The sequence below is a fragment of the Xyrauchen texanus genome, chromosome 43 (genome assembly GCF_025860055.1).
Source record: "Xyrauchen texanus isolate HMW12.3.18 chromosome 43, RBS_HiC_50CHRs, whole genome shotgun sequence".
Classification (NCBI taxonomy): Eukaryota; Metazoa; Chordata; class Actinopteri; order Cypriniformes; family Catostomidae; genus Xyrauchen; species Xyrauchen texanus.
In genome coordinates this window covers 31035280-31047637 of record NC_068318.1, presented here as the reverse complement: position 1 = coordinate 31047637, position 12358 = coordinate 31035280, and the positions used below count along the sequence as shown (strand labels likewise).

At 40.4% G+C, this 12358-nt stretch overlaps 1 protein-coding gene across 2 annotated transcripts; it reads right to left on the bottom strand.

The window, feature by feature from the left end:
- Positions 1 to 1572: 1572 nt before the first annotated feature.
- Positions 1573 to 11919, bottom strand: LOC127635712 (MARVEL domain-containing protein 2-like). 2 transcript variants are annotated; one of them, XM_052115935.1, is made up of 9 exons: positions 11831 to 11919; positions 8124 to 8176; positions 7891 to 8012; positions 6077 to 7216; positions 3982 to 4017; positions 3699 to 3844; positions 3415 to 3586; positions 2517 to 2567; positions 1573 to 2239 (listed from the first exon to the last, which is right to left on the bottom strand). In XM_052115935.1, the coding sequence occupies exons 4-9, from the start codon at positions 7169 to 7171 to the stop codon at positions 2135 to 2137; spliced, it is 1605 nt and encodes a 534-aa protein (XP_051971895.1). In that variant the 5' UTR covers positions 7172 to 7216; positions 7891 to 8012; positions 8124 to 8176; positions 11831 to 11919; the 3' UTR covers positions 1573 to 2134. The 2 variants fall into 2 exon arrangements, with proteins under 2 accessions (XP_051971895.1, XP_051971896.1); XM_052115936.1 differs by having other exon boundaries at positions 6077 to 8176; positions 11831 to 11916.
- Between the last annotated feature and the right edge of the window lie 439 nt (positions 11920 to 12358).

Genomic DNA, 12358 nt, shown 5'->3' with positions numbered 1-12358 from the left:
TCTTGTGTGCACTTCCGAGCAACATAGCAGTCATGACAGTGACGAGACATATACCAATTTACAATAAACAACATACTTACACAAAACAATTGACATATCTAATGTACACATAATAATACAACACAATAATAATATGCAATGTACAGTAAACAATACACACAATATAGAATGTAATGCCTAATATGATGACCGATGCCCACAGTACTGTCTAAGTAGGTAACCCACTAATTTTATGATGCCCAAAATGATGCCAAATGCCCACATTGCTGTCTAAGTATCCCACTAAATTTATGATGCCCAAGGACATGCCCAATGCCCACAATACTGTCTAGGTAAACAACCCACTAACTTTTTGATGCCCAAAATGATGCCCAATGCCCACAATGCTGTCTAAGTAGGCAACCCATTTACTTTTTGATGCCTAAAATGATGCCGATGCCAACAATAATGTTTAGGTAGGCAACCCACTTACTTTGTAATGCCCAATATGATGCCCGATGCCCACAATGCTGTCTAGGTAGGCAACCCACTTACTTTTTGATGCCCAAAATGATGCCGATGCCTACAATAATGTCTAGGTAGGCAACCCACTAACGTTATGATGCCTGGTGCCCACAATGCTGTTTAGGTAGACAACCCATTAACTTTACAATGCCCAAAATGATACCCAATGCCCACAATGCTTTCTAAGTAACCCACTAACTTTATGATGCCCAAGGAAATGCCCATTGCCCACAATGCTGTCTAGGTAAACAACCCACTAACTTTTTGATGCCCAAAATGATACCCAATGCCCACAATGCTGTCTAAGTAGGTAACCCACAAATTTGATGATGCCCAAGGACATGCCCAATGCCCACAATGCTGTCTAGGTAAACATCCCACTTACTTTTTGATGTCCAAAATGATGCCCGATGCCCACAATAATGTCTAGGTAGGCAACCCACTATATGTATGATGCCCGATGTCCACAATGCTGTTTAGGTAGACAACCCACTAACTTTATAATGCCCAAAATGATACCCAATGCCCACAATGCTAAGAAGGTAACCCACTAAATTTATAATGCCCAAAATGATACCAAAAGCCAACAATGCTATCTAAGTAAGTGACCCACTGACTTTATGATGCCCAAGGAAATGCCCAATGCCCACAATTCTCTCTAGGTAGACAACCCACTAGCATTATGATGCTCAAAATGATTCCTGATGCCCACAATGCAGTCTAGGCATGAAGCTCACCAGGCCCAAAATTGCCTGAAATGACTGACACATTTTATCCAAAAATATTTGAATAGATTCATATTAAAAAATATTAATAAAATGATGAATAATATTTATGGTGCCCCATCTAGGCAGGCGGCACACTGAATAGATTGTCTGGTGTTTGGGTGAGACACATATCTAACACACAGAAGCACAAATGTCACCACATCTGCTGAGATCATTTTATTTTCATATTTACTTTAATAATGTGTTTTAAACTTTTATTTGAATTCCAATATTAGTGCACCGGTAACACATTACAACCTGGCTTGAAATATAACAGAGAATCATTTCACACCACTGCAGTTTTAAATGCCTTTTTATTATTATTAAAAGATTGCATACAAATTGCTTTTCAAGCTTTAAAGCATTCACACAAAACATGAATGTATACATTTTCAATTCATTAAAAAGCATTCACAACACTGAATAATGTGGATATGTCTACATTCCTGTAATAAAAATGTCAAATAGTAAAATAGCCTACAGCAGTAGATACATTCAGTAAAAGTGCATAAAATTAGTAAAATGAACCAATAAAAACAGTTTTAGTGCACTTAAACTACAGTGTTGCATACATCTACCGGTTGAATGCATAATCACAGCATTTCTTCAAGCATGAATCATCTGATGCACTTTTAGTCAGCAATATGAAATGAGGTATGAAGAATAATATTTCAGTCGGTGGTCAAGTCTCAAAGAGTTTATAGTAAGAGCATGCACGCTTGGTCATTCCCTCATTTCTTTACGGTTTGCAACATATGCGTTACCATCCCGTCACGTGGGGCTCTGAAGATGTAACACGATGTCTCGAGAAAATGAAGGACCACCACAGGCGATTCTGCCGTTAGAATCTAGCATGGCTCGTTTCACCCGTAACCGAATTTGTCGTACTCGTGAATTCTCTGCTTGATGTGCGAGAGTTTGTTCTTCAGATACTCGCATCGTTCCTTCTTCTCCAGAAATGAAGGATCCTTAAAAATGAAATAAAAACCCAGCATGAACACATTAGTGAGGCCATTATCTTTCTCAGTGTTCTTAGTTGTGTTTGCTAATTAAAGGTGACAGTGAGGCAATTAGAAGTGAATGGGGCACACAATATGTCTTTACAGATTCCTCAGAAGGTGTAAAAATTTAGTTTTCCAGTGCTTTCTATGGCTCAGTGTCTTTATGGAGGCGTGTCTGGGTGACCACCGCATGAAGACACAATAGATCATCTGATACACTATCATTAAGATATCAATAACTAACCAACTTCTTCCGCTGATACTCCTGAAGAATTTTGTTGATGCTGTCTCGCTCCTACAAAACACAACAGGAGACATATTATTTGCTTATTCAACATGACCTGCGGTCAAATCCTCCCCATAAAGGGTGAAGAGATTTTAAAGGGACAGTTCACACAAAAATGGACAATTCTCTCATTATTTACTCACCCTCATGCCATCCCAGATGTGTGTGACTTTCTTTCTTCTGCTGAACACAAATGAAGATTTTTAGAGAATATCTCAGCTCTGTTGGTCCATACTATGCAAATGAATGGTGATCAGAACTTTGAATATTCAAAAATCACATAAAGGCAGCATAAAAGTAATCCATATGACTCCAGTGGTTTAATTCATGTCTTCAGAAGTGATATGATAAGTATGGGTGAGAAACAGATCAATATTTAAGTCCATTTTTAATATAAATCTCCACTTTCACTTTCACTTTCAGATGAGAAAGTGAAACTAAACAGGCAACCCATGTGACTTTCAGATGTAAAAGTTAAAGTGGAGATTTATAGTAATAATGTTTCTCACCATACCTATCATGTCACTTCTGAAGACATGGATTAAACCACTGGAGTCTTTATGTGATTTTTGGAGATACAAAGATCCAACCATCATTCACTTGCATTGTATGGACCTACAGAGCTGAAATATTCTCTAAAAATCTTTGTGTTTTGCAGAATAAAGAAAGACATATACGTCTGGGTATAGCATGTGGGTGAGTAAATGATGAGAGAATTTGTAACTTTTGGGAGAACTGTCCCTTTAAGAGTTTTGAGATCTATGTAATTCAATAAAACACAGAATATAAGGATGTACTCTACGTATTTGGACAGAAGACAACGTTAAGTCAAGAAAAAAAGTTATTTTTAGCGTACCGTCTGACTGGCGGGGTTTTGAGGTAAACTCCGCATCATAATGTCCATTTCATCAAACTTTTTCAGGATCGCTTGAACCTCAGTATGCAGTTCTTTATACTCAGAGAACTGGTCATTAAACACAGCTTTATACTGGTCACGCTGCTCGTCCGTATGAATAGCTGGATATTTACTGCGGGGAACAGCCAAAACACAATTAAGGAATTGCAATCAACAAACAATCAAATGTTTTAAAAGGAATAAATCCCCTTTTGCGAACCGTCCATCCGTTAAACAGTACTCACGCGATGTAGTCCGGCACGATGACAGGTTTGGGGGCGTGTCCGGAAGGAATATGCCCTTTCATGATTTTGGGCTTGGCAGCGGCTGCTGTGGGTGCGTGCTGTACTGGCAGCAAAACATGCTCTGGGATCCTTGAACCATCAACAACCTGCAAGAGTAAAGGAAACATTATTCTGTTGATCTGTATCAAAAATTTAACTAGCAGGCCGAAGAACATTATAGTCCGAATATATTATCAGACTGCACTGCATTACAGGGAAACATGAAATAATGTCAAATACTTGCCAAAGGCACATCAGCAGGAGATTCTCTCAGCTGCATCTGTAAACACATGTAGAGGCGATTCATTTGGTTATTTGTTTGTTTGCAAATATTCTACCAATCAAAAGTTTGAATGAATTGATATTTGAAAAAAGCACCTTTTTCTTAAAGGGACAGTTCACCAAAAAAATTTAAATTCTCTCATCATTTACTCACCCTCATGCCATTCCAAATGTGTATGACTCTTTTACTTCTGCAGAACACAAATCATTTTTTAGAAGAATATTTCAACTCTGTAGGTCCATACAATATAAGTGAATGGTTACCAAAATGTTTTGAAGGCCCAAAAGGCAATATAAAAGTAATCCATAAGACTCCAGTGGTTTAATCCATGTCTTCAGAGGACATATGGTTAGTGTGGGTGAGAAACAGATCAAAATTCAAGTCCTTTTATAACAGTAAATCTACACTTTCACTTTCACCTTCAGCCACCTACTGGTTAGGGATGGTCAAAGGTGGAGACTGACAGTAAAAAAAGGACTTACATATTTATATTTTTCACTCAAACCTGTCATATCGCTTCTGAAGACACGGATTAAACCCATGGAGTCGTATGGATTACTTTTATGCTGCCTTTATGTCATTTTTGGACCTTCTGGTCACCATTCACTTGCATTGTATGGACCAGCAGAGCTGAGATATTCTTCTAAAAATCTTAATTTGTGTTCAGCAGAAGAAAGAAAGTCGTACTCATCTGGGATGGCTTGAGGGTGAGTAAATGATGAGAGTTTTCATTTTTGGGTGAACTATCCCTTTAATTTTTGCATACTGCATTCTGTGCATGTGGTAGATCTTGCTATAATAACATTATAAAAAAGGTAGAGCTCATTCGGAAGTGTGAGCAGCCCTGGTTTAGCCCAAGACGGACCAATCTCGTTTTAAAATAAATGCGAGAAATTGGAATGGCCAATATGGCGAGCATAGAAAAGGAAGTCTCGCCTTACAGGTAAAAGAGTGAATCACCTTTTAGATACAGACATCACCTGTCAATCAACTCGACATTAGCTGGTTGAGCCTGTAAATAGCGTTTTTTTAGTGTGATCTGATTTAAAGAAGCACAATTTAGGATACCATCAGGGGCGGACTGGTCATAGGGAGACCTGGGACCGTTCCCGGTGGGCCGGCCGTGAAACGGGTGGCGATAAGCTGAAATGGGCCACAAAACAGTGCCGCGATATGCAGAAAAGGACAGCAAGCTCAGATGGATACGGAACGGCATGGTTCTGCAATGAGAACTGTTTAACCAGATGGTGGAAAAGCCTTTTTTATTTTATTTCATATTTTAAAATGATGGCTTTTCTGTTATTCTAAAATGTAGACAGTGCCTAAATACCACATGTAACGGTTTGCTCCACTCTTTCAACCATCTTGATTCCGGAAGTATTTTTCCCATTCATTTTTTCCAATGGGACTTCCTAAAATCCTTCATAAAAGAGTTTAAAGCCATGAACCAAATCAACCAGCTCCGAGGTGAATCGCAACATTACAAACTTTGATTTGAAGCAAAAAAAGTATTTTAAAATCTGTCAAAAAGACAAGATTGTGTTCTTAGCGTAAAAAGTATAGAATCAAATTAAAGTAAATAAAAAATATAGCAAAATAAATGAGATATACACAAATATATATGTAGTTTGAGAGCATAGGGAGAGCAACACGATTGCCTCATTCACAGTTGAGCGGTTGCTGCAGAGCTCTTTTGGTGCACTTTGTTGACTGCGGTTTTCTGATTGGTGGAATCCCCCTCAGGATCATGGGTAATGTAGTTCTTTACCAGGAATTCCAATTAAATATGACATAATGCAGACTGTCTTTAAAGGTTTAAGAGCTATCATTAATAATCTATTCCCCTAAGGAAACAAATTCATGGGATTTTTACTTCCGGAACAGACTTTGCGCTCCATAAAAAGACTAGCTGTACCCAACGTTTTGACTGGTACTGTACTTATCTATTTAGAACAAAGTTGGACACTAGTATTGGAAATATTATTAAAATGGGGACATAAATTAACCAGAAAGTACGGAGCATGACACTGAATGTGACAAAAATCATCCATCTCACCTCTTGCCCGTGCCGTTCTCGGAGTCGTCTTGCCATCTCGTGACGCCACAGTTTCAAACACACTATGGCTCCAACCAAATACACAATCATGTTGAAAAACAGGAAAAGGATGGCTGCTGTCTGTCCGGCCTCTGTGCGACAGAAAGCCCCATTGATGCCGTTATTGAAGACCGGATAAGAGCAAAGACCCCCTCGTAAAGTGTCATTCACATAAACACAACCAGCCGCCAAAAACAGGAGAGCAAGTGCCAGATTTATGAAGAACTCTGTTAAAGGCCACCAACTTGAGTCCAAAAGGATAGTTCGGTAGTACATGGTTATACCCAGAACTAATAGTATAATGGTAACCAACCACGCTAGTCCCGTCACTACTAGGATGAATGGCGTCTTGGGTCCGGTGTAGTGTGCATTCCCGTAAGCTCCTCCGTAACCACTTCCGTAAGAGCTTCCGTAACTTCCGCCAAATCCGCCAGGTTGCGAATATCCAAACGTGTTGTACCACTCATTGTCTTTGTGAATATAAGTGCAGACACAAGCAAAAATCGCTGCCCCCAAAAGCAGCTCGATGCAACCCAGAATGCGTAAAAGTCCCGTCCAGGACTTCAAGTGGGAGTAACGGTTATTGTATTCCTCAACTTTTTCGCTGTACGTCAAATCGGTGCATACCGTATTGCCATAGTCTGATCCCACGGAAACGCCCAACAGCATGGCTTCGCGCTCTTTCCGCATGTTAGAACTGCCCCCGGAGCCTCCATACGGGTCGCGGTAAGAGCTAGGAACTGACGGAGAGTGGGGTGGAGAGCAACGGACACCCTCAGTGATGGAGCTCTTGTGGCTGGAGCCAAGCATGGACTTCAGCTTGCTGCTTCCACTACTGGACCTAAAGACATCCTTCCATGAGTCTGGGATGAAACGGTGGACGGGTTTGATGTCCTCGCCTCCACTGGGGTCAGATTCGGGTCCCACCGGTGGTTGGTCCAGTAGGGAAGGAGGTGGCAGAGTTTCAGAGCTTAAAGAGTGCTCAGAATCCCTGAGATAATCCAAGCTGTGAAGGCTCGGAAGCGAGCCCTTCGGCACGTCGTCGTAACGGGGCATGTTTTGGACTCAACGTCGAGTCTTCTCCGGAGAATGCAATTATCCCTAGAGGAACATTAAGTAAACAGGTTTAAGAAAAGATCCGGAAAAGATCTAAACCTTGGTTTTAGTGTATGTAGACCATTGGTTCTCAACTGGTGGGACTCGTGACCCAAAAATGGGTCTCTGTACTGTAACCTGAACACAGCAGCGACGGTAACGCTAACTCGTCCAGTGTTTCCCATTAATTCCCTAGACTGTGGTGGCCCGCCAGTCAGCATCTGAAGAGCAAGTTCATCACAGGTAACCACTTGTACTTCATTGCTCTAGTCTAGTCGATTTTGTGTTTTGACCATTTGTGAACTCCGTCTCATTTACCATGCTTTGAGGGTGTGACTTGTTTGCAGTGTCATCGCCAATCATAGCTTTACAACCAATGTGTTAATGATTAAATTACTACAAGAGCACAAAATTGTTCTTCATAGATCTAGCCTCTTAGTTTTGCTCTCAAAGTGCATCAGATCGATGCATTTAACTTTAAAATGTACAGATTTCTCTTATGGGGGTGCATGCCCCCTAGAGGGTCCGAGTACACCCACCAGTCTCACAAAATCCTGTGGGAAACCCTGCCGGCCACTAGCAAGGGTGTAACTCTAAACCCACAGATGATACAACTGCAACCCAAACATTCCCAATACAGATAGAATCAAGAGAACCACAGTATGTAGAAATGAACATGCCTATTCAAGCCCCAGACGTCTGATTGGGTAATCATATGACTGTAAATACTATCTCAGCGTCAACACCATAAAGTATGGAAAACAACATCTCCATGTGACGTTCTTCCTTAAGCATAGATGACCTAATAAAACAAGAGAAACAGCATGACAATTGTTACAAATAAGAAACAACAAAAGAGGAATATCAATTTTTAAAGGATACCTTTCACACGCAGTCACTGAGACAGACTTACGTTGGCGTTGAGTTCAGTGTGAAACGTTCATTTAATGTATATTAATCCAAAGCCTGGAACAATATCAAGACACAATGATAACAATTAAGATTTGAATACAAGCAATCAATAGAACAAATGATAAGTAGTTTGTAGCTACCACATCACACTAACAAAAAGTATTTTTTATTTATTTTTGTCCATGATACATGATGTTTTTACAGGATGCATGATACCATGATAATCCCATGTTTTTTGGACATGATGTCATAGTAATACCATGTTTGTTTTTTTGGATCTGATACCATTATGATGTCATCTTTTTGTTGGTGCACAAATTACAATGATACTACAATTACTATTTTTTGGATGTAATACCATTGTGGCAGGGCGGAGGGCGGGGCCGGGTCGTGATCCTACACACCCGGTCCCGTATTAGGCTAATTATGCCTCCGTGAGGTTTAAAGGTCGACTGCAGAGGGCTGTGCGGGAGAGAGAGATCGTTAGCGGACATGTCCGTCATGTGTGTTTGTGTTGTCTTTTAAGTTTTCCATTAAACTATGATTTATATCGTCAAGCCGGTTCTCGCCTCCTCCTTTCCCATCCTTTAACTATTTTACATTGGTGCTGAAACCGGGAAGGAGGAGGGATACGCCAGTAGTAGAGTTCTCGCCACTACCGTCCACCCCAGCGGAGCAGCCGCGCCATCTGCCGGGGACGAGGAGCCCAGCCGCCTGGCGAGGGCGATGGCCGCCGACCAGCGAGGAGGAGGGCTCCTAGCCGACCGCCTGGAGTGAGAGAACCGCTGCCAGGGGCGGAGGAGTCGCCTACCGGCCGCAGAAACGCGGCGGGGTTTAAGACCGCCGACCGCGAGCGGGAGGGGCTCACTGCCGACCGCCTGGAGCGAGAGAACCGCTGCCAGGGGCGGGGAGACCCCTTCTAGTCCCGAGAATCGCGGCGGGGTGTTCCGTCCGCCAGGGGCTGGAGGACTGCCTCGGATTCGCCCGAGAGGCGGCTGTCGTCCGACAAAGGGTGGAGGAGTGGCCGAGGAACAAGCTGCGGCGTGATCGGAGAACTGGCGAGTAAGTTTTTTTTTTGCATCTCTCTCTCTCTCTCTCTCTCTCACTGTCGCTCTGTGTTGGCCTTTATCCTCTTTTAAATTTTACAGTTTTTTGGGGGTACTACACTGTTACAGGAGTACCCTCCCATTTTAATCATTTCTGTTTCCCTCCCTTGTCCCTCCCTCGTCCAGGTAGATGGGGATGACCTGCCGGCAGTCAGCGCGAAGGCGCCCTCCCCAGGGAAAGGGGGATGTACGTCAGGCCGGGGCTCCCCAGCCTGAGAGAACGAGGGAGGAATGTGGCAGGGCGGAGGCGGGGCCGGGTCGTGATCCTACACACCCGGTCCCGTATTAGGCTAATTATGCCTCCGTGAGGTTTAAAGGTCGACTGCAGAGGGCTGTGCGGGAGAGAGAGATCGTTAGCGGACATGTCCGTCATGTGTGTTTGTGTTGTCTTTTAAGTTTTCCATTAAACTATTATTTATATCGTCAAGCCGGTTCTCGCCTCCTCCTTTCCCATCCTTTAACTATTTTACAACCATATACCATGTTTTTTTTTTTTTGTGTTTTTTACATAATACCATGGTAATGCCATGTTTGTTTTTACCTGACACCATGGCAATAAATTGTTTTGTTGGGGTTTTTTTATGGACATTATACCATTATAATGCCATCTTTTTTTGCACATTATAAAAAGATAATACCATGCTTTTTTTGGACATAATACCACGGTAATGCAATGTTGTTGTTTTTTTTGGAGATGATACCATGATATAGCCATGTTTATTTGGACACAATTCCATGGAAATACCATGTTTTTTGTGCGTGATACCATAATAGTATCATATTTTTTATTTATTTTTTGCATGTTATGGACATAACATGGTAATGCCATGTTTTAGTATGTACTATGTTAATACCATGTTTTGTTTTAAACACTAATTATTAATGCTATGTATCATGGCATGTAAGCATGGAACATTAATATGATAATCATCCAGTATAGTGTATGTATATATATATATATACACACTGGCAGCCAACAGTTTGGAATAATGTACAAATGTTGCTGTTTCAGAAGGAAATTGGTAATTTAACTCAACAAAGTGACATTGAACTGATCACAGAGTATATTCAGGACATTACTGATTTAAAACAGCAACATCATTATTTGAAAGAAAGTCATTTTTGATCAAATCTAGACAGCAGCATCAGTACAACACCTTATCCTTGAGTAATCATGATAAATTGATCATTTGGTTCAAGAAAATCACTTGCCATTATATCAAACACAGCTGACAGATATTTGGTTCTTTAAATGAAGCTTCACATTGTCTTTGTTTTTGAGTTGCCACAGTATCAATAGACTGGCATGTCTTAAGGTCAATATAGTCAAAAATGGCAAGAAACAGCGTTCTCTAGAAACTCATCAGTCAATCATTGTTTTGAGGAATGAAGGCGATACAATGCTTGAAATTGCCAAAAACTGAAGATTTCAAACAAAGGTGTAACTACAGTCTTCAAAGATAAAGCACAACTGTCTCTAACAAGGACAGAAAGAGATGTGGAAGACCAGATGTGCAACTAAACAAGAGGATCAGTACATCAGAGTCTCTAGTTTGAGAAATAGACGCCTCACATGTCCTCCGCTGACAGCTTCATTGAATTCTACCCGCTCAACACCAGTTTCATGTACAACAGTAAAGAGAAGACCCTTATGGGAAGAATGGCAAAGAAAAAGACACTTTTGAAACAGAAAAACAAAAAGAAAATGTTTGAGTAGGCAAAGAAACACAGACATTGGACAACAGATAATTGGAAAAGAGTGTTACGGATCTAAACCCCATTGAGCGTTTGTGGGATCAGTTAGACTGTAAGGTGTGTAAGAAGTGCCCGACAAGACAGACACATCTATGGCAAGTGCTACAGGAAGTGTGGGGTGAAAGGTCGCCTGAGTATCTGGACAAACTGACCGCTAGAATTACAAGGATCTGCAAAGCTGTCATTGCTGCACATGGAGGATTTTTCATGAGAAATCTTTGAAGTAGTTTAAAGTAAATTTCAAATTAATGTCCTGATTATACATTGTGATCAGTTGAATTCCACTTTGGTGAATAAAAGGACCAATTTCTTTCCATAAGAGCAAAATCTGTAAATTATTCCAAACTTTTGGATGCCAGTGTGTGTGTGTGTGTGTGTGTGTGTATATATATATATATATATATATATATATATATATATATATATATATATATATATATATATGAAGTACAATGGTACACCCACAGTACTTTTTACATGATCACACTAGAGAAGACTTTTCCTTTTTAAATCCCTTGATACATTTAAATTGTAACATTCTGCACTCAACGCTTTCCCAGCATTCCATTTAGAAATGAAACAATGTTGCACTGCAGACACAATCAGCGGGTTCATCGGGTCAAAATAAGATAATTTTTTAAATAACCACCAAACAGTGAGTAGATCTACTTTCAAAACTAAGATATCTGCTTTAATAAGAGGAAATAAATGAAAAACAACGGCACTTATAGACAGGTGTGTGTATATATATATATGCATATATTAATTCGCAAAAGAATATCGCTTGATTTGGATATGTGAACGGAAAAAAAGGAAACAATGAATTTAAAGGATAGTTTGGTCTTACCTTTTCTACTATCGTAAGCATAGGAACACAAGTGCTTCAACACTTTACGGAAACACATACACAGGTTTGGAAAGTTGTCCCACGTGACGCAGCCGATCCCTGAGTGTGACGTCAGCACAGATTCGCAGAATTTACCTGAAGAGGAAGAAAACTTTGATCGGGTTTCTCCTTCAATAGAAACTATATCTCCTCTTTACAAACACTGTGAAGGTTATGACAGTGTTGACTGAAAATGGTGGCTAATATTTCATGATTATATTGCAGACTCTTCCAGGTGACCTCATTTAAATGATCTTTATCGTGATCTGGAGAATGTGTTGTGATGACTGTCTTTAACCACACTGTAAAACAGTAACAATAATGCAGATTGGGAACAATTATATTAATGTTTATTTGTTTGGTGTAATAAAATAACGGCAAAAATAAAAATGTTAGCCTCAGTCATCATTCACTTTCATTGCATTTTTCCCCCATACAAGATATATATTGATTGAGGGCAGCTCAATTTGTGTTCCACTCACAAAGGTT